General features: G+C 41.3%; 1 protein-coding gene across 1 annotated transcript in view; it reads left to right on the forward strand.

The window, feature by feature from the left end:
* The window catches only part of prr12b (proline rich 12b), a 60,312-nt gene extending 48,563 nt beyond the window's left edge, over positions 1–11,749 (forward strand). The window contains 8 exon segments of the mRNA XM_084370938.1: positions 273–389; positions 2,456–2,589; positions 2,746–2,827; positions 2,829–3,680; positions 3,683–3,842; positions 3,923–4,042; positions 8,970–9,067; positions 11,544–11,749. Coding sequence (XP_084227064.1) covers positions 273–389; positions 2,456–2,589; positions 2,746–2,827; positions 2,829–3,680; positions 3,683–3,842; positions 3,923–4,042; positions 8,970–9,067; positions 11,544–11,672 — 1,692 coding nt within the window. The 3' untranslated portion in view covers positions 11,673–11,749.
* The last annotated feature ends 10,812 nt before the right edge of the window (positions 11,750–22,561 follow it).

Here is a 22,561-nt window from a genome sequence, read left to right on the forward strand (position 1 = left end):
ATTTGTAATGGCGGCAGAAACGAAACTTAACTGGAACATTAGTGGGTGTGGTTTCATGCTGTTTTACTCCAGTAGAATTTAATCTGTATTTTTGCTCCTACTCTATTGGCTGCGAGTAATAATTATAGTCAAAACTGATTAAATTCGACTATTTCGGAGGAAAATACTCTGCACTCTGGAAAAATTACTCTCCTGTTTTTCCTGTGCAGGAAGTATGTATGGTGATTAATAACTTACTATTAATGATATACACTGTCTGTTTGTATCATCAGATGGCCTTGCAGACAGGCAGAGAGCCCCCACCAATCTGGAGGGTGCAGAAAGCCTTGCTCCAGAAATTCAGCCCAGAGATCAAGGATGGTCAAAGGCAGTTCTGTGCAACCAGTAATGTGAGTTTTCCGGACTCCCACAGGGTCAATCGATATTAAATATCATTACATTGCCTCTTAATTATGACGTACATTTGAGGTGTCCAGTAGCTTAATGGTTGAGGGTTAAAGAAAACACATTCCCCTGTCTCTATTTCCACACATTTCCTGTGTATACTTTCACTGTAAGCTGGCTAATAAAGGCACAACATGGCAAAAAAGAGATGTAGTAGAGGCTCCCTACCTGCTTATAGAAGGTTTAGAGATAAGGCTCTGGAACCTACATGAGAAACCCTAAACTTCTTGTTAATATGTATTGTTTTGTCTAATTGAATTGCATCTTTAAGTCTGTACTTTTATCATGTCCACTGCTACTGTTTGATGTAAAAAAAAAAAAATGTTTAAATTAGAAAACAGGTCCAAACCTGGTTCCAGACCTGAGTTGGAGCCTACATTTATACATACTGTATATCCACATGGTAGCATCAAGGTAAAGGATCTTCGGCTACACGAATGATTTTATATTTTTTGTGTGTAATATGTCCTCGACAGTGCAAACCAGTCCAGTCCTACTAAATGTACATGAGCCAGTCTTATGAACTATCAGTAGCTGTAAATAAATGTACATTAGCCAGTCTTATGAACTAACAGTAGCTGTAAATAAATGTACATTAGCCAGTATTATGAACTATCAGTAGCTGTAAATAAATGTACATTAGCCAGTATTATGAACTAACTGTAGCTGTAAATAAATGTACACCAGCCAGTCTTGCAAGATTATTACATGGGTACTCATTAATGATGGGTCAAACCATGGCAAGTAGTTGTAAGAGAAGTGGTAGTAGTAGATGTAGTAGTACAAGTAGTAGTATTAGTAGAAGTAGTAGTAGAAGTAGTAGAAGAAGTAGTAGTTGAAGTAGTAGAAGAAACAGTAGTACAAGTAGCAGTACTAAAAGTGGTAGTAGTAGAAGTAATAGTACAAGTAGAAGTATTAGTAGAAGTAGTAGTAGATGAAGTAGTAGAAGTAGTAGAAGAAGTAGTAGTTGAAGTATTAGAAGAAGTAGTAGCACAAGTAGTAGTATTAGTAGTTGAAGTAGTAGTAGTAATACTAGCAGAACAAGAAGTTGTAGTAGAGAAAGTATTGGTAAAGTAGTAGTATAAGTAGAAGTACTTCAGTAGAAGTACTGAAAAGGCAGAAAGGCTAAAAAAAAGCAGAATATTTTGATAGCTGAATGATTTCTTTAGCTGGACGTATGCTGAAGCAGTAGCAGAATGAAGTAGTAGTAGAAGTAGTAGAAAAAGTAGTAATAGAAGTAGTAGTAGATTGAATAGAAGTAGTAGTATGAGTATAAGTATAAGTAGTAGCAGTAGAAGAATTAGTAGTAGTAGTAGTAATAGTATTAACCTTTCCACTAGCACTTTTGGCAGCGCCGAGTCAAACCGATCCACGCTGATTTGCTTTTCCAGTAGGTTCCAAGCTGTGGAGACAAGCGTGTCATCACTTTAGGACACACCTTCACCGTGGTGTGAGACTTATCGTACCTCAGAGTGATTTTCTATAAAATCAACTCGAGGTAACACCACTCTTTCCTTGAGGGGGTCTCTGGTTCTGAAAGGGATAGCTTACCCATTTTTTACCTTAACCTCAGATTCATCCACATAAACACAACAATCACTACCAGAATGAAATTATCAATATTTGAAACCACAACCAAACCAAATTAATTTCTGTCATGAACGCAAGTTCTCAACCACAACAATACACAACATTACTTCATCAGTATCAACTCACAACATTCAAATCACAACACAACTTTAACTTTGTGTTTAGATTGATAGCAAGCAGTCTGCTTGATAGCAGTGAGTGCTCTTCCTGCATCAAGTTGTACACATTGTTTTCCCCTCTGTCGACCATTTTAAAAAGAACTGTACAGTGTTTAAATTCTCATAATTAGGACAGTTCACTCTTATTATTATTAAGGACATTCAAGAGTGTCTAGTATAATTGCTGCACTGTCCAACACAGTTTTTTTCATATAGAATAATACAGTTTACTAAATTGTCATTCTTCATGTCTCTTCCCTCAGTATCTGGGCTACTTTGGTGATGCTAAAATGCGCTACCAGCGTTTGTACGTGAAGTTTTTGGAGAACGTCAACAAAAAAGATTATGTCAGAGTGTGTTCTCGAAAGCCATGGCATAGAGCTGGTCTGACTATGAGGTAAGGCTATGAGTGAGATTTTCTTGTCAAGCGCCACAGATCTGAACTGAATTCAGTGTGAAAAGATTCATTTCAACTAACAAACAAGCTTCCTTGGCCTTCAGACAATGGAGCTTAATTCACTCTGTCTTTGTGTTTTCACTAATTTATTGACAGGCGCCAGTCATTACCTAAACATCTGCCCACCATTCACAGACGAACCCCACCTCAAGTGGAGAGAGATGACAGAGACGGAGAGACAGAAAGAGAGAGAGCTGAAAGAGCAAAGAGAAAAAGAACAAAGAGAGAGGGACCACAGGGAAACAGTAGAAAAGGAGCATAAGGAAAGAGAGAGGAGAGAGAGAGGAGAGAGAGAGAAAAAAGAAAGGGAGAAACAAGAGCGGGAGCAGAAAGAGAGGAACAGAAAGGAAATAGAGAAGGTGGACAGGGAAAAAGAGGACAGAGATGGAAATGAGAGGGGGAATAGAGAAAATGAGAAAGAAATTGAATGGGAGAGTGAGAGGGGGAGTGGAAGAGGGGAGAAAGAGCAGAAGGAAAGGGAGAAAGGGGAATATGAGAGAGATCAAAAAGAGAGGGAGCTGAAAGAGACAGAGAGAAGGAACAGGGAGCAAAGAGAGAAGGAGAAACAGGATAAGGAGCAGAACGAGAGGGAGAAACAGGAAAGAGAAAGGAAAGAAAGGGAGAGACACGAGAGGGAGTGGAAAGAAAGTGAAAGACAGGAGAGAGAACAAAGAGAGAGGGAGAGACATGAGTGGGAGTGGAAGGAGAGGGAGCAGAAAGAAAAGGAAAAAAAGCAGAGGGATCACAGTGAAAGGGAGAGGCAGGAGAGAGAGTACATAGAAAGCAACAAACAACAGGGAGAGAGAGGAGACAAAGAGAGAGAAAAGAGGGAGCGGAGAGAAAAGGAGGAACAGGAAAGGGAGCGGAGAGAGGCACAAGAACAGAGAGACCTAGAATGGAAGGAGAGGGATAAAGAGAAAGGGAGAGTGCAGAAGGAAAAAGAGAGAAGAGAGAATGAGAAAGAGAAGGAGAAACAAAGGGATCAGGAGAATGGTCATGGGAGGAGAGATGACACATGGAGACTGCTGGGTTGAAGGAGGACAAAAGAAGAGGAGAGAAGAAGATGGAATGTCAGTCTAGACCCAAGACTTCAGAGGACAATGCAGAGCCTCCTCCCAAAAAAAGGATGAAGTGGCTGAAGGTGGTGCCATCCTCCTCCTCCTCTGATTCCTCTCCGCCCAGTGATGAGGAAGGTCAGCTGTTCATGTGTATCACTAAATATTTTTATAACTGTTAAAACATATTAACACATTTTGACTTGTTTTTGTTTTAGGGCCTGTGCAGGGTGGGGTCAACAGCCGAGCAATGAGGGAGATGTTTAGGAGCTATGTGGAAATGCTGGTCAGCACAGCACTTGACCCAGATATGATCCAGGCACTGGAGGACACTGATGGTGAGCACTCAGATACAGGAACACAACTAAAAAACTTGTCCAGAAACACAATGAGTGGCCTTTGAGCTGAGCTATCATGCAGTGCTTTGGATAGACCTGCTCATATCGGGACAGATACATAGAAACGGGAAAGAAAATGTAAAGAAAGGGAGAGACAAGTGAAGAAGTGGAAAGAAAAGGAAGAACGGGAGAGAGAGCAAAGGAGTGCAAAGAGAGGGAACAGAAAAAAGAAAGGGAGAGGCAGAAGAGAGAGCAAAAATAGAGAAACTTACCAAACTATGACTAACTCCTCAGTTCTGTCAGCAATTAGGTTTATTATCTGTTTAACATTGTACAGTACATTTAACTTTAGACATTTAAACTCCAATTTGTCATCAACTTCTGCAACTCTATAGTTACAAAACACTTTTTGATTTTTTAATTTTTTATTTCCTCACACTAAATATTTCCCATCTCTTAGGATTTTTATAAACTTCACACATGTTCGTATTACTGTCAGAATTACTTGTTCAAGTTGTTTTCAAAGTAAGAATTTAGTGTCAAATGTGGAGAAATTACTACAAGCACATTTGAGCTTGCAATGGTGGATATCCTGATGCCTGTGTTTTGATAACCCAGAAGGCCAGAAGGGGTATTGATTCAATATTTGTCTCTTCCAAGTGAAGAAATGGAAGACCACCACTGCACAGCTTCAAATGCCAAGAACTGAAGACATTCAAAGTGTAGGAAAGAAATTCAATGAGTCATGACCATGTTCCTATTTTTAGTCACTTTGGAAGACCCTTGGGGATGCAAACAGAATATAGTCAAAGACTTGACTTGTGCTCAGTGGAACAAATTAAAGGAAAGCACAGCAGCAGCTTTACGGGAAGTCAGTAATACAAGATACATTAATTGAGTTCCATATTGTACTTAGAATAATTAAGTGCATTGAATTGAAGAGTGGACCAATAGATCATATTCACACTGCAACCATTTTTCTCTGATGTCATGCTCAGGGTGGGAATCTTAAAAGCTGGCATAATGTTCTGATGCTGTGTTCCCAGTGGCGAATCTTATAAACTATGGGAATCTGACAATTTTTATAATTTCTCCACTTCCTGATTGATCAGATAGTGAAAATTTGGAGTTGTCTTTGGGACATTTTTCAAGGTGGGCTAAAACAATATACACTGCATGCACAATTTTTTGGCAAATTTTTTTTGGCAAATTATATTAATCCTGAGCAAATTATATTGCTCAGGATTAATTTTATTGTTGAACAAATACAATGCTCTCAGTCAAGCCAAAAATGTTATTGAACCTCAAACCTGAATGTTTAAGAAAGATAAAGTGAGTTTTGTCTTTCTCAGGGAATATACAAGTGTGAACAATTATAAGGCAACTCTTAGTGTGCAGAATTACTGTATTAGGCAACTTAATTACATAAAGATTGTTTTCCCAATTTGCTTGCTTATTCTCAATTTTTACAGTAAGTGTAACAAATAAGTTACTCAACGACAATTAAATACTATCCTAAATATATTCAGTGACTAATACAGCCACCCTTCTTTTCAATAACTGCCATGAGTCTGTCAGTTTCTTGATCTGTTCACGATCAACATTCGCTGAAGTAGCAACCACAGCCTCCCAAATGCTGTTCAAATATGTGTATTGTCTTACCTCGCTGTACATTTCACATTTGAGAAGGGCCCACAAGTTCTCAATAGGATTTAAGTCATGTGAAGGAGGCCAGGTCATTATTTGGTCATCTTTGAAGCCTTTGCAGCCTAGCCAAGCAGTGAAGTACTTGGGTGCATGTGATGGAGCATTGTCCTGCATAAAGATCATGGACTAATTGAATGCTGTGGACTTCTACTTGTACAATTACCTGAAGAAAGTCTCCTCCAGAAACTGACAGTAGGTTTGGGAGTTGATTTTCAGTGCATCTTTAACCCGAAAAGGGCCAACCAGCTCATATTTAATGATAGCAGCCGATACCTTTACCTTGGCCATGTCTCTGAGCACTTGACTCCTTGTACTTCTGGACACTCCAGGTAGGTTGCAGTTCTGAGATATGGTAGCACTGGAGGGTAATGGGTTCCTGGTAGCTTCACGTCTAATTCTTCTCAAGGCTTTTGCAGTTAATTTGCACCTTTTCTTCTCTACATGTTGTGTGTGGAGAGTGTTGCCTCTTTTGGTAAATACATTGATAAATACATAGTATTAATATCACCTCTTTATTATCAGACTCTTACTCTCCCTTGTTATTATTATTAAGTTGTATTGTCAAGTGCTATCAACATCCTTTGCAGGTCTCTCACAATACAGTTTTTCTCTATTGCTTAAACACATTTCACGATACTGCCCTCACTTTTCACAAAACTCTAAACACAAAACACTTTTCTAAAGCTACGTACACACAACCTCACAGTCTCTTTTCAAAACCAACCCATCACACCAAAACAGTTGCTCATATGCTCAAAAGCAAACTCTGACACCACAATACCGCTCAAGGCCTGCAAAAATGTAAACACTACTGAGCATCATTAACCACATTACCAAAAAAATTGAAAACACAATTTTCAGAGTGTGAGACTGTTCTTTTTACAGTTTCACAACTGCCAGGATGCATTTGAGCAACCCTTATTTATTCTCAAATATGTATTGGGCATTTACTATAGATTTGTGCGTTTCATGGGAATAGTTACATAATGCAGAAAATGCAGCTATATCACAACTCAATGCAAAAATGAGTACTGTAAACTCCATGGAGGATCCATTACACACAATAGATACTACAGTACAGTAACAATTGAAAACACAATGTTCAGGGTGTGATTTCTTTTATTACAGTATGTTGTACATGTAAATTGACACAGTATGTTGTACAGTATGTTGACACTGAAATCATTGGGCGACATCATGTCGTCGGGCTGGGTCGGGCGACAGGACCTCATTAACATCACAGGCAATATTGTCCATAGCCAAACAACGTGGGAAGAATGCCCTGGCATGCCGCACCCAGCCTTGGAACGCCTCCACAGCCACATCATCACAGGCCAGGACCCTGAGAAGGTTCTCTCTGGTGTAAGGTTGGCGGTCATAGACCTTCCAACGCCATGATGAGAAGAACTCTTCTATTGGGTTTAGGAATGGAGAGTAGGGTGGCAGACACACATTAATAAATTGCTGGTTGATGTTAAACCACTCTCTGACCTGGATGCTGCGATGGAAACTAACATTGTCCCAGAGGATGACATATATGGGAAGATCACCTGGCCCAGGATTCTGCTGGTCGTGGTGATCAGCTGGCCCAGCATTCGGGTGGTCATGGTCATGCAAAAGATCTCTGAGCTCTCCTAGGAAGGTGAGGAGACGCTCAGTGTTGTAGGCACCGAGTTCAGCATGCCGGTGGAGAAGCCCTCTAGAATTCATGGCAGCGCAGAGAGTGATGTTTCCTCCACGTTGGCCGGGCACATCAACGATAGCTCTCCGTCCTATGATGTTACGGCCTCTCCTCCTCCTTTTTGTGAGGTTGAAGCCAGCCTCATCCACAAATATAAATTCATGGGGTCTGGCCATGGACTCCAACTCGAAGATCCTCTGTGGAAACAAATAGCGTTTTCAGGTGTTCAGAAAGACAGTCAATACAGCACATTACAGTACGATAGTATAGTATTGTATGTAAAGTACTGTAGGCCACCGTGTACATGGATTGTACTGTGCTTACTTGCACATACTGGTGACGGAGGTGTTTTATTCTGTCAGAGTTGCGCTCAAAGGGTACCCTATAGGCCTGCTTCATGCGTACTCTCTGGCGCTTGAGGACTCTGTCTATGGTTGTCAGGCTGACATTGTCAATGGTCGGAAAGTTCAAATTGTCACCAATGATCCTCTCCCGTATCTCCCATAGTCTCACCACATTGTTCTCCCGAACCATATCCACAATGAGGACGTCTTGGGCTGGTGTGAATCTGGAAGCCCTCCCACCTGCACATGGCAATCTTTCAACTCTAGAGAAACAAACATACAGTAATTTGGTCAGAAATGGTCCTTGCAGTACACACTTTTACTGTAACCATGATTGCACTTGTCTGTATGTAGGTGCACTCCACTATACTACTGTATACTGTAAACATCTAGTGTAGTGACTAAAAAACTACTACATACAGTACCTGTTGTGTTCTCCGAAGGCCCGAATAATGGTGGCCACTGAGAATCTGCTGAGGTTTGGTTGGACTCGTTGTCCCGCTTCGGTCATTGTCATGCCGTGGACAATGACGTGGTCAATGACTGTTGCTCTCATTTCATCTGTAATGAAAATGCGTTGTCTTGCTCACCCTCCTTCTCCTCTCCCTCCTTGGCCTGCTCCTCTTTGGACTGCTTCTCGCCCTCTTTGGCCCACTCCTCGGCCCGCTCCTCTCCCTCCTTGGCCTGCTCCTCTCCCTCCTCTGACACGAACTCCTCTTCTTCTGCCTTGATCATCCATTTTTGTTTGGAACCTTCAGCAAACTGCACTGACTTATATAGGTGTGGTCACATCATTTGCAACAGGTGTTTTCAATTACGAGTCGTTGTGTTTACTGAATGACACCAGGTATGTTCATTGTGTTCAAGTTTTGCTGACTGTGGGTGGCATTTTGCATCACATGAGCTTCACAATGCATATTGGAGCAGAGATATATGCAAAATGTGTTTTAGCAAGGCAAAATGTGTTTAGAGTTTTGAGAAAAAGGGGATGGGTTTTGTGAACAGTGTCTACAGTTGAATTGTGTTTGTGGTTGTGGCAAATGGGGGGTAGTTTTACTAAATGTGTTTAGGCAACTGGTCATTTGGTTTAGAGTACTGGGTTTTGTGTTTTAGCAATGGAGAAAAACTGTAATAGACAGTGAGTAAAATGTGAGACTTAAATGTTAATAAGTGTTCAACTACTTTAACTCCTCAGATGAGTTGTACCCCCCACCCATGAGGAAAATTGATAGCCTGCTCAATGAACAGAAGAGGAGGTTATTGAGGAGGGTCAACATGAGTGCTCAGCACCAGGTAAACCTGCAGATCATTAGGGCCCGAGCAGGAAACCTGCAAGTTCCCTATTGTTTTTGTAATGATTATTTTTTTGTTATTTGTTTTTGTAATGATTATTTTTTGTTATTTGTTATTATTAGGGCCCGAGCAGGAAACCTGCGAGGTCCCTATTGTTTTTCGAATGATTATTAGGGCCCGAGCACGAATCTCGTGCGAGGACCTATTGTATCTGTAAGGATTTTTTATTAGGGCCTGAGCAGGAAACCTGCGAGGTCCCTATTGTTTTTCGAATGATTATTAGGGCCCGAGCACGAATCTCGTGCGAGGACCTATTGTATCTGTAAGGATTATTATTAGGGCCCGAGCACGAATCTCGTGCGAGGACCTATTGTATCTGTAAGGATTTTTTATTAGGGCCCGAGCAGGAAACCTGCGAGGTCCCTGTTGTTTTTCGAACGATTATTAGGGCCTGAGCACGAATCTCATGTGAGGACCTATTGTATCTGTAAGGATTATTATTAGGGCCCGAGCACGAATCTCGTGCAAGGACCTATTGTATCTGTAAGGATTATTAGCGCCCAAGCACGAATCTCGTGCAAGGACCTATTGTATCTGTAAGGATTATTATTAGGGCCCGAGCACGAATCTCGTGCAAGGACCTATTGTATCTATAAGGATTATAAGCGCCCAAGCACGAATCTCGTGCGAGGACCTATTGTATTTGTAAGGATTATTATTCTTTTTTTTCTTCCTTCAACGAGATTGCATATTTGGAGGCCTGAACATACCCCAAAACTCACCAAACTCGGACCATACGTCACATGTGCGCGCCACTATCTGATTTCAACATGATTGGGGGTGGGTGTAGCCAGGGGACTCCATAGCGAGGGGACTCCATAGCGCCACCTAACGATGTTTTGTCCCCGCGAACTTTTTCTCAGATCGTCTTAAAATTTACAGGAATCATGGGTCTCAAGGATTTAGGCTGGGATTATTTTTGTCAGAATTTTAGCTGCAACAGGAAGTCAGCTATCTTGAATGGCGTGCGGCAAATTTCATTTTTCCGACGCTTTTTTCGGGACTTTAGGAAGTTCGCAGACTCACCAGATTTGGCCCATAGCTTCTAACCCATGAGTGTGTTAATTCCATACCACAACTGCCCTCATGCGCAGCACGATAGCTCAGTAGCACCCCCTAACGCCCCCCTTATGGCTTTTCCCAATCATTTTTTTTTTCATTTCTATGCCTCGTACTTTATTTAACTAGTCCTACAGATTTAACGCCACAGACTTCACACTCACTAAGTATCATCCTGAGACATTGATGATGACACCTTGTCAAAAGCTTTCCCCTACTATATACCTGGTGGGCGTGGCGGTGCGTCAATTTTGATGAGCCCCTTACGGCTGTTCCCATTGTGTACATACAGACAAACACCTACAGACACCAAATTTTGCACACACATCACGAGTCACGTCCATTGATATTTGATATGGGTCTGGGCCTTTTAAGTAAAAAAATGGCTTCATAGCGCCCCCTGGAATATTTCAAACTTGAAACCCCGCCTCCTACATGCGCATACATGAACGAAATTCGGTACACTTATGTATCATGACCATACGCACAAAAAACCCTGTTGGACCCATACCCTCAGTTGAACAGGAAGTCTGCCATTTTGGTTCAAATTTGAGATTTCCCCGCGACTTTCACCCATTTCTAAGCCTCGTACATTAATTATCTTGTCCTACAGATTTAACGCCACAGACTTCACAGTCACTTAGTCTCATCCTCATACCTTGATGATGAATAGTTGTAAAAAGCTTTCGCCTACGTGATTCCTGGTGGGCGTAGCAGTGCGGTCAATTTCGATCCTTCGCCATAAGCAGGAAGTCCTTATAACTTCTACATATAATTTCCCATCTTCACCAAATTGGTCACACATGTAGAGGGGCTGGCCCTGAATACGTCTATGCATCAATACTGTGTTAAGTGAAAAGATGGCTCCATAGCGCCCCCTGGAATATTTCAAACTTACTCGTACTTTAATTAACTTGCCCTACAGATTTAAATCGTGTGCCCTGTGAAAACCATGTGGCTGTCTGATGAACACGTTTTTCTCTGCAGTCCATGTTTTCGCTATATGACAATATAGAATCATTATTTTTGTACACTGTTCATTACTTTCCTCCTGAAAGAGGGCAGGTGGCACTGTGATGTATGTATTATGAGTACTGACATCATCAGAGTGAAATAATGAAATAATGAATAATGAAAAAGTCCTGTCTGTAATATTAAAATTAAAGATCTTAATAATCATATCATACATGTACAGAAAGCTTTACAAAAAACATTAAAAATACTAGTGTTCACTGTAGATATCTTAGCCTGTTCATATTATTTTTCACACTGCATAGTAAACACAGTGCTAACATGTTCTACTGAAAACAATGTGTCTGACCTAACTTACTTCCTTGTCACATCTTTGTCTTTTTAGGACCAGAATTCAAGTCCAGCCACCCCCAGTGATGAATTACCACCCTGCCCTTTATTATCATCTGCAGCTGGTCTCATCAACAAGCCTCTTTTTATGCACCAGACACCAAGGCAAATTCCCTCCTCTTAAAAATGAGTGGCATTTCAGTGTCCACTATTGCACTGACATTTTTGTAAATGTTGTAAACTTTGTAATAAATGGCTGTAATGAAAGGCTTCTTGTGTTGACAATGACTAAAATGAAACATTCCAACATGCTGGAAAGGCTTTTGTGCCGGCTTTACTCGTAATGCAGGTTGCAGTGGTTGTTTAGTATGCCTGCTTCCACGGAACTGTGTTTGTTACACCAATAGAATGAGTTGTTCTCCAAATTTAGTACCAATGTATACCTCCAAAAGTTTTATTTAGCACTTATTGTGTAACAAAAGACTGCAACTGAGCAATGGTGATTATATTGGTACATAAATATATAGATAGTAGTAATTATTTCGGTCTTTACAATTTTTTAACAATGTGCAATAATGAATTTGCAAAGAAACAAATGATATATGTAAAAGACAAATGGCAAAAAGTGGTTGAACTAAACCTTGAGAGAGGGGAAAATACGTGTTGAGATTGTGCTGATGATTTTAACAGAAGTGCAAAACAGATATTAACTGTAAAGTGTTGAGCCTTTTTTCATTAACTTGTCTCTTATGCTGCATACCATTGCACTCGGAGCTCTGAAAACACTACCTCCGACAAGGAGCTTTTAGAATGGACGTCTGGAATACCGATTTGGAAATACTGACTTCCGACTTGCAATGGAATGCAGCATTAGTCTTTGTTGTCAATTTTGGTGTGTAGATCAGTTTATTCTTTTTTTTATTATTAAGTGATGCAACACGAGAGACATCATAGGAAAGACATAAAAATACATTAAAAAAAGAATGGAGACAGTAAGACAAGACAAAACTAGAAAGAAAATTAATTAATTAATTGATAAATTAATAAATAATCCATCCATCTTCCACTTATCCGGGGTCGGGTCACGCAGGCAGCAGGCTAACCCCAAATTCCACCAGATCCGTGTTTGGTCCGTCTCCGCCCCGTCATGGCAGCGGAGCTGATAGGTTTCACTCTAGTCTATGTGTTTACTTCCACTGCATTGCGTATCTACTCCGTTGCAGCTCCGGCAGTCCGGACCCTTCCATAGCAGATACACAAGGCAGGAAGTCAGACACCGAAACAACAACATCACATCTGGTTAATTTGTTGACGCCAGCACAAAAATCTAAAAAAAGAGACAAATCCAAGCACTTCTTCTAATTCTTTGGTTGGGAACACTTCTTGTTGTTGTGTTTATAACACATAAGTATGACTGTGGTCGCACGTGATTCTGTAATTATCACGGGAACTCCTCGGCCTCACAACTCTAGCTTCAAAGGTACTGTTCCAGACCTCCACGCGACACTGAAGAGGCGTGTCAACTAAGACAGCCCAACAATGTCCAGAGTCTTCAGGATCTCAGGGCAAATCTTGTCCACCCCTGGCACCTTGCCACTGGGGAGCTTCTTGACTACCCCAGCGACCTCTGCCAGTGATATGGATGAGTATTCCCCTGAGTCTTCAGACTCTGCCTCTACTTCAGAGGACGTGTTATTTGGATTCAGGAGCTCCTCAAAGTGCATTTTCCACCGCCTCAACAATATCCCCAGTCGTAATATCCTAAGCCCTGTTTTCCTTTCCTGAGTCTCCTGATGGTTTGCCAGAACCTCCTCGAGGCTGAGTCCTTCTCCATAGCCTCCTGGAACTCCTCCCACAACCAAGTTTTTGCTTCAGCGACCTCTTCCGGCCTCTCGGTACCTGTCTGCTACTTCAGAAGACCCCTGGGCCAACCAAGCCCGAAAGGCCTCCTTCTTCAGCTTGACGGCCTCCCTGACTCCCAGTGTCCACCAACGAGTTCTTGGTTTACCGCCACGACAGGCACCAATGACCTTCTGACCACAGCTCCTAGCAGCCGCCTCTACAACAAATGCTTTGAACCCACTTGGATTCTACATCCCCAACCTTCCCTGGAATGTGCAAAAAGTTCTTTTGGAGATGGGAGTTGAAGACCCGATGGGACTGGACCCTCCACCAGACATTCCAGGTTCACCCTCACTACTCGTTTCGGTTTACTTGGTCTGTCCGACAGCCTCCCACACCATCTGATCCAACTCACCACCAGGTGGTGATTAGTTGACAGCTCTGCTCCTCTCTTCACCTGAGTGTCCAAGACATACGTCCGCGGATCAGATGATGCATCCACAAAGTCGATCATTGACCTTTGGCCTAACGTTGCCTGGTACCAAGTAAACTTATGGACCACCTTATGCTCGAACATGACGTTCAAGTCCAATAACAAAGAACCACGCAGGCTCGAATCAGGCAGGTCGTTCCTCCCAATCTACCTCTCCAGGTTTTTACATTGTTACCCATGTGAAGAATGAAGTCTCCCAGAAGAACTATGGAGTCCCCAGACGGCACCTTTTCCAGGACACCACCTAAGGTCACCAAAAAGGCTGGTTATTCTGAGCTGCTGTTTGGTGTCAGAGCCTTCCTCCCAGCAACTTTCAGATGCACTCTCATTCCTTGGGGAAAAAAAGACTATATAATTACCTATATATAACTATATAATTAATTTTCACCATCACCAAGATGATGACAAAAACAACAGTAACAGCAACGATAATAATAAAAAGAACAAAAAGTTATATAATCAATAGAGACGGCAGGCAGAGGACAAATATTGCTATATATATGTATGTATGTATGTTTTTATATATATATATATATATATATATATATATATATATATATATATATATATATAAACATCATAATACTTAATAATAATACTACAACAATAATGATATAAATAACAGCGAGGGTGGATATTTGATTAGATTTGATTAGCATTACATTAGTAGGAAAACGGGGAGGGGAGAAATAGAAGGAAAGATACTATGTATGTCGCTGGGTGAATGTGTAATGTTGCCGTGCATGTGTCTCAGGAAACAAATACATAATAATAATAATAATAATAATAATAATCATGGTGTATGTGTAATGGCTAATATGTGTATGTAAAATGATAGGTGTTGATAGGTGAAGGTGGGTTAGAGGAGATGAGGTAGATGCAGAGATTAAGGAATTACAGTATGTTTGTTAGTCATGGGGGGTACATATGGTCATGTACGTGGCTTTGATTTTGGGTTGGATTGTGGTTGGGTTTTAGATAATTTAGGAATGTATTCCATGTTTCATTAAAGACTGATATATTGTTTTTTGCAGGCTGTTATTCTTTCTGTTGAGATATATTCTGTCAGTAAGTTGTTCCAGTGAGTCAAATGGCAAGATGTTTTCGATTTCCAGTTTTGAAAGATTAATTTCTTGGCGATAGTTAGAGAAATGAGTAATGGGTTTCTGTATAGTGACTTGTGTCAAGTCCCCCAGCAAGCAAAGCAATTGGGACGGTGGGACTCTTAAGCCTAAGATAGAGGAGAGTTTTTCGCTGACTGTTATCCAGAATTAATGAAGTGGTTGGCAGGTCCAAGTGGTGTGAAAATAATAGTCTGTGCTAGCCAAAGTGCATTGTGAACAGATATCTGTTTGCTAATCCCATTTCAAACAATTTCCCTTGGGTGACGTGCATTCTGTGGATAGTTTTATATTGTGTAAATTGTAAATTTGTGAGAGCTGTAATGGAGAAGATGTTTTTATTGATCTTTATCCAGAAGTCAGGGTTGGGAGGCAGAGCCAAGTTTTCCCATTTGTGAATGTGTCATGGAGATATCTGACTAGGATATACATTTATAAAGTTTTGAGATTTTTTTTTTTTTTTTAGTTTGTTATTTTTCCTAAAACTGAGAGGGTTGTAGTGTGCTGTTGGTTATGTTAATTTTAGAATTGATTATGGATTTTAATTGTTGGTAGTGGAGGAACTGGTCTCTCCCAACCCCGTAATTCTGGATTATTGTGTTGAATGATATGAATTGGTTGTTTTGGAATAGGTGATGCAGGTGATTCCCTTTTGTTGCCATGATGAAAAGTAAAAGGGGGTGTTGTGTAGCTGGAAGTCTGAATTATGCCAAATTGGGGTGTATCTACTTGGTGCCAGTGATGAGCTGGTGATTTTATGTTTTTCAGCAGATAGTGATGTTCTTACAATAGTCCTGTTCCTTGATTGATTGAGTGGTAGGAAGGGGAGATCTGCAAGTGAATTGGTTTTACACTGATTTTTTCTAAATCTAACCATTGGTTATTGTGTGTTTCCTTTTGAATCCATTTGAATAAATATTGCAATTGATTTGACAGAAAATAGTACAGAAAGTTTTGAGGCCACCTCAAATGCTCATTTTGCATTTTGCAACTGAGATTCTCATTTTTTTTGTTTTTCCTGTAAAATTGAGTTGTTAGTGAATTTATTGTTTTGAATCATTTGTCAGTGGACGTAATGGGGAGCAGCAAGAATAATTAATTAATAATTTAATTAATATTTAATTAAATTGTTAATTAATTAATTAATTAATTAATTAAACTATGAATTAATTAATTAATTAATTAATTAATTAATAATTAATAAAGTTTTCATTTTAACTGTTGCAATACCTCCAGTGAGAGTGAGTGGTAATCTGGTCCAGCAATTTAAATCATCTTCTATATTTTTCAGCAGAGGGCTGTAATTTAGGTTGAACAGTTCTGACAGCCTGGAGGAAATATTACTGCCTAAATACTTGATATTGCCAGTGTGAAGTGGGATGCAGAGTCCCAGGCGTCTTTGGTCAATGGTAGAATAGTGGATTTGGTGCAATTTATTGTGTAGTGTACAATTGTAGAGAAGTCAGTAATGATTTTGAACGGTCTTTTATCAGAATCAGAATTGCTTTAACTGCCAAGTAAGTTTACACATACAAGGAATTTGCTGTAGTCTGTAGGTGCAAAACAACAAAGAACGGACATAATAAAACTATATAAATATAAATAGAGTGTGAATATAAATATAATAGAGTGTGACCGATTTTAAAGTAGGTGAAGACTGTCCAGATTTGTCCAGTAGTGCAAAAAGTTTGACCTAGATTGTGCCAGTTCGCAGTAGATACTGATATTGCAATGTGCAAAATAAGGGTGTCAGTGGCTAAAACTTTAATGTAACGTAAGTGAATGGGGAGGGAGGAGGGTCGGTGTCAGTTGGGGTCATGAGCCTTGTTGATGAGGCAAATTGCAAAAAAAACCCTGTTCTTATGGTGAGAGGTTTTGGTCCTGACAGCCGCCTGCCGGACGGGAGAGTCTCAAAGAGATTGTGTCTGGGATGGGAGGGGTCGGCAGCTATCTTACCTGCACGTCTCAGGGACCTTGAGGTGTGCAGGTCCTGGAGGGGTGGCAGATTGCAGCTGACCGCCCTCTCAGCAGAGCGAATGATATGCTGGTGTCTGCCCTTGTCCCTGGCAGTGGCAGCAGCGTACCAGATGGTGATGGAGGAAGTGAGGATGACTCTGTGATTTCTTCAACTGTCTTCCGGTTTTTTAGTAGGACAGAACAAGGTGCTCAAAGGACTTCATCGCCACAGAGGTCAGGGCTATGGGTCTGTAGTCATTAAGTCATACGGTCCTTGTTTTTTTGGGGATGGGGATGATGGTTGAGGACTTGAAGCAGGCTGGCATGTGGTATGTCTCCAATGAGGTGATGAAAACGTTGGTGAACACCGGAGAAAGCTGATCGGCACAGACAATCAGGACCGGATACTTTGCAGGGGTTCTGTCTCTAAAAAGTCTGTTGACATCCCTCTCCAGGATTGAGAGAGGTGTCACTGTGGGTCAGGGGGAGAGAGGTGTCCTTCTGGTAGGGGGGGCACAGAGGTAGGCTCTGGTGGAAAGCGGGGGCCCATGCTGAGGTCGTGATCCTGGGCTGGAGCTCAAGAAGTGTGTGACAGGGGAGGTGTCAGGTCTGCTCCATTGTCTTTCAAAATGACAGGTTAGCCAGGCGCAGGTCATTTATGGAGTGGGCCCAACTCCAGGCAGCAGCAACCAGTGTTGGGGAAGCTACTTTGCAAGCGTAGCTTGTAAAACTACATGTAGTTCAGCCTGGCAGTAGTTTGAACAAACTACATTTCTACCCCTGGAGAAATGTAGTTTGTAAAACTACTGCTAAAAAAAGTAGCTTTAGCAACTACTTATACTCATTATACTCATTTGACTCAGCGTTAAATAAATCAACATATGGTGTAAATGAAACAAAATACAATTCAAATGCCAGCAGAAATATGCCTCTCAACTCAAGTTTTATTTTCTCAAGAACAAAAGCTGACATTTTTGGTCAACATCACAGGAACTTCAGAGGCGCTAACACTTAGGCACTAGAACTAGATGCCGGGCAGAATCGCTTGTTGACTCGACACATGAGCAGTCTCTCAGTTTTTATCAGACAGCCGGTTCCGTTTGGCACTAAAAACAACTTTTTTTTTTTTTTAATTCTTTTATTTGGGAGGGACAATGCATGCTCATGAACATTTATTCACCAGGAATATAATGTAAGCAAGCCGGAGTGTAGCCAAAGGCTAGTTTCCATCCGTTGTCCCCAAGTACATTTAAAAACAAACAAAAGACACAACATCGCCACACAGTAATCAAACAAACAGTAATGAGAAACAAACAGACAAGCAAACAGCAACAACAAACAGCTGGACAGCTCATTGCAAAATGTGGGACTGTGGGAGATGTAGAGGTGGACTGGAGGGTTGCAGCAATGCAGAAACCGGGTCATGACTCTTATTGGGGTATATGAGAGTGAGTATATGGGAAGTAAGACGGGGTGGAATTTATAACTTACATTACTGATGCTCACAAGTCTGGTTTTCCCTTAACCATGATTTCAACGAGGATTTGAAGGTTACCAGGCTTGGGCATTCCCTTATTGAGGGTGGGATTCTATTCCATATCACACATCCTTTAACAGACAAGACATTTTGGGCAAAAGATGTCCGTCTGAAAGCGAGTTCACAGTCGCCTCTATCAGTGGCTCTGGTCATATGAGAAGTAGAGCCACGGATAGACTTTTGTGTGATAAAGGTGTTTAGTGGAGGGGGTGCCAGGCCATGCAGGACTTTGTAGATGGGACAGGCCGACTTGAAGTTCCTGTGATTGATAAAGCTTAGAAAATTATATTTGTCAAGGATATTGCAATGATGATAGGAGAGGGGTTTTTTGTCCAGGACCTTCAGGGCTTTTTTATAACAAGCTTCAATAAGTCTGATGGTGGATGCACTAGTATAGGACCAGGTGGTGATACAGTAATCAATGTGAGAAAAAATCATGGAGTGTAGGAACGTGAGCGCTCCACTATCTGTCAAGGAGGATCTGATTTGTTTGAAGTTATATAGATTAAAGTTAATGGTTTTCACAGTATTTTTAACATGGCTTTTAAATAATAGTGAAGAGTCCAGGGTGACACCAAGGTATTTAAATTCCTTCACCATCAAAAGAGATAGTTAACCATTCCTGTATTTTGTTTAAGGCAGATGATAGCTTTTGGGCAGCTTCTTGTGAGGTTTTAGCATAGGTTAGGATTACTGTATCATCAGCGTACATCAGGGTGTCGATGTTATTGCAGACATTGGGTAGATCGTTCACATAAAGAGAGAAGAGTAATGGACCAAGGATTGACCCTTGGGGGACCCCTACTGGGCAGAGCAGGTATGGGGATTTTTCACCTGTCACTTGGACACACTGTGTCCTGCTTGACAGGTAGGATTTGACCCAAGCAGTAGCTTGACCAGAAAAGTTAAAGGCAGAAAGTCTGGTTAGCAGAATCTTATGGTCAACAGTGTCGAAAGCCCTTTTAAAATCAATAAAAATAGCACCAACACATGCATACTTGTCAAGATAGAGTTTGACCTTTTCAGTGAAGACACAGACAGCTGTTTCAGTGGAATGGTTAGGGCGGAAACCAAACTGCATGGGGTGTAAAGAAGGGCCAATCTTGGTTAGGTGTTTGGTTATAGAGTTAGCAACCCATTTTTCAATTATCTTGGAGGTTATAGGGAGGATGCTTATTGGCCTATAGTTGGCAGGGTCAGTTTTGTCCCCAGATTTAAACACAGGGGTTACCGTTGCCACCTTCCAAGCTGAGGGCACAGCTGCCTGGTTGATGGATAAATTAATTAGATGAGTGATAGGCTGAGCTAAGGAGGTTTTATTGAGTTTTAGAAAGCTAGTGTCAAGGCCAAAGTCATCTCTGGTTTTGGATGATTTCAGAAGTGAGATGATATTTAAAACATCATACATTGATATTTCCTTTATCTCAAATAATGAGTCAGCAGTCAGAGGGGACAATTCACCTGCCATGCCAGGGGCCATGGACACGACCCTGGTGGGGCTACTGCTCAGATGCTTAATGACAACAACTGCTGATCCAGTGGTCACAGGCGCAACAGTGTTGAGACTGTCACTAGTAAGCTGAGCGGTGTTAGAATGTAGAAAATGCTGGGAGATTTCTAATATAGAGTTTAGGAAATATTCATTTAGTTTAATGGTAAGGGTGGTTGGTTCAGACACCATGATATCACCAAATTTAAGTTCTAGGCCTTTGTTAAAGTTCTGTTTCTGTAGACCCAGTAATGTGTTGACGTTTGGGTCTGAATGACCTTATTTCTCATGGAGGTAAAGTTTTGTCCATCAGTGGTTAGTCCAGACTTCAAGGATTTTTTTAGAAGCCGGTCTCTGTGTGCCATGAGATGTTTACAGTTGTCATTTATCCATGGAAGGTGGTGCCTTCTTTTCTTATGGCCTCCCTTCCTCAGGAATGGAGACATGGTGGTTTTAACAGAAGAATGGAACAGATCACAGCTTGTGCTGAGGTCCTGACAGGATAAGATATTGACCCAGTCCTGATTGTTTAAAGCTATTGTTAGATTGTGCTCCTGATTTTTGGGGATGTAACTGTGACCAGCAGGTACTATGGCGTCAGAAAGTGCACGACTAGACCTGAGAGGGAACTGATGTTGGAGTTTCTCAGAGTATTGTTGTTTAGCTTCTCTCACCGCCTTGCTAAACTTGTCCTTTGACCTTAACTCTCTGAGTTTGGCTGTGAACCAGGGCTTGTCATTGTTATAACTCACCCTGGTGCGTGATGGTACACAGCACTCCTCACAGAAACTGATGTATGACGTCACAGCCTCTGTGTACTCATCCTGACTGTTTGTAACAGACCTGAAAGCGTCCCAGTTAGTACAGTCCAGAGCCCAGAGATCTTGAAGATCCTCCACAGCCTCACTGGTCCACTTCTTAAACGTCCTACAGGTTTGCAGAGCTTTACTTTCTGCCTGTATGCAGGAATCAGATGGACCATGACTGGTCAGAATGGCCCAGTGCAGCACGGGAGATGGCATGATAAGCACCGCTGACTGTGGTGTAACAGTGATCCAAAACATTCCTCTGTCTGGCTGGACATTTAATGAACTGTTTGTATTAAGGAAGCTCATGGTTGAGGTGTCCTTTGTTAAAGTCACTGAGGACAATAACTAAGAGTATGTCCGCTCTGTCAGAAAAAATCTATGCTGTTACATAGAGTCTTTCCAAACCTTCAGAGAGAAAGAAACACCAGAGAGAGTTACGTTTGATCAATTATCTTTTACTTGCAGCAAGGGGAGAATCATACACAGTCACAGGTTGTAAGGCTGTTTCTGCAGATCTCCGCAGAATTATGTTAATCACAGTCTTTTACAACTCTGGATACAAAAGTCACACCCAGTGCTAGATGACAAGTTGTCATAGTACATGCCCTTATGTGTCTCATCTCCTTATACAGACTTTTCACAATCTTGCTTCTGTAAGCACATGCAAATGACAAATTCAGCAAACAAGACAGTCTCACAAGTTGTCTGTCACATTGGGTCAAGCAGGGTCAAATATAGACAAGAGTTTAACAAGTATTTCTCCATCATTTCCCTCCTGTTTAAACTCTTCACAATTACAAAGCATTCATTGAATATAATGTCACTTCAACAAATAAGTTTCCTGTATTTTCACAAAGCCACAAACAATTCGAAAGGCCGAGATCACAGAAGGACATGTCAAACAGTAATTAGTCATTCTTATACAGGAGCACGATTTGATGGTAATTACAGATAACACATCGCTGTTTAGCAGTATGATCAGATATTGTCCATCACTTAGGTTTGGCCAACCTGACGTGCAGTGACAACCCCATCTTCTGCCATACCAATAGTAATGAATGCAATGGATATTACACAGTGTTAATCCTGAGGCGTGTTTATAGTTCCTCTCAACTCTCACCCTACTGAAGCAAGGTGTTCTCCCATCCAGGAGTGTGTGCCATCGATATTGGCGGTGCATCAAGTCTTTACACAGAGCTATCATGGTACTCATTGCCGGGATTGAATCTCAGCAGATCCACATACTCTCCTTCTACAGCTTCAGCAATGAGAGTCTTTGTGACCGAACGACTGATGAATCGCTCCAGCAGGCCTCTCAGCAAAGGAACGCAGCAGCAGAACACCACGCTGAGGACCACCACTCCTATGATGAGGGAGACTAGAACAGATTGAATCCAACTTGCATATTTATCAAACTGTTTGTCCCACCAGTCAGTCCAGTCGTTAACGCCTGCGTTCTCGGCCAACTCTTCAGAGAGAGAAGTCAGACTCTCCAGTGCTATGGTCACACTTCCGTCAGGGGCTGTGTTGAGAGGGATGTACAGTAGGTGCAACAACTTGTACCAAAAATTTTACACACGCCTCCTTTCTCAGCTAACAACATGTCAAGCGCAAGTCTATTTTGCCATGCAGTAAGGGAAGTTGAGTGTAGCTGCTCTTTCAATCCTTTTACGGCGTCCCTAGTGTAATTAGCAAAACGCTGCTGATTATAATACATATAATTAATCCAGGCAGTGTTTTTGCTCGTCTCAGTGATTGGCCCAAAGAAGGGTATAACAGCTGTCCAGCCTGCAGATATTTCTCCTCTGGCCTTAAACTCATTAGGA

This window comes from Pagrus pagrus, assembly GCF_965226575.1.
Source record: "Pagrus pagrus genome assembly, chromosome: 13".
In the NCBI taxonomy this organism is placed as follows: Eukaryota; Metazoa; Chordata; class Actinopteri; order Spariformes; family Sparidae; genus Pagrus; species Pagrus pagrus.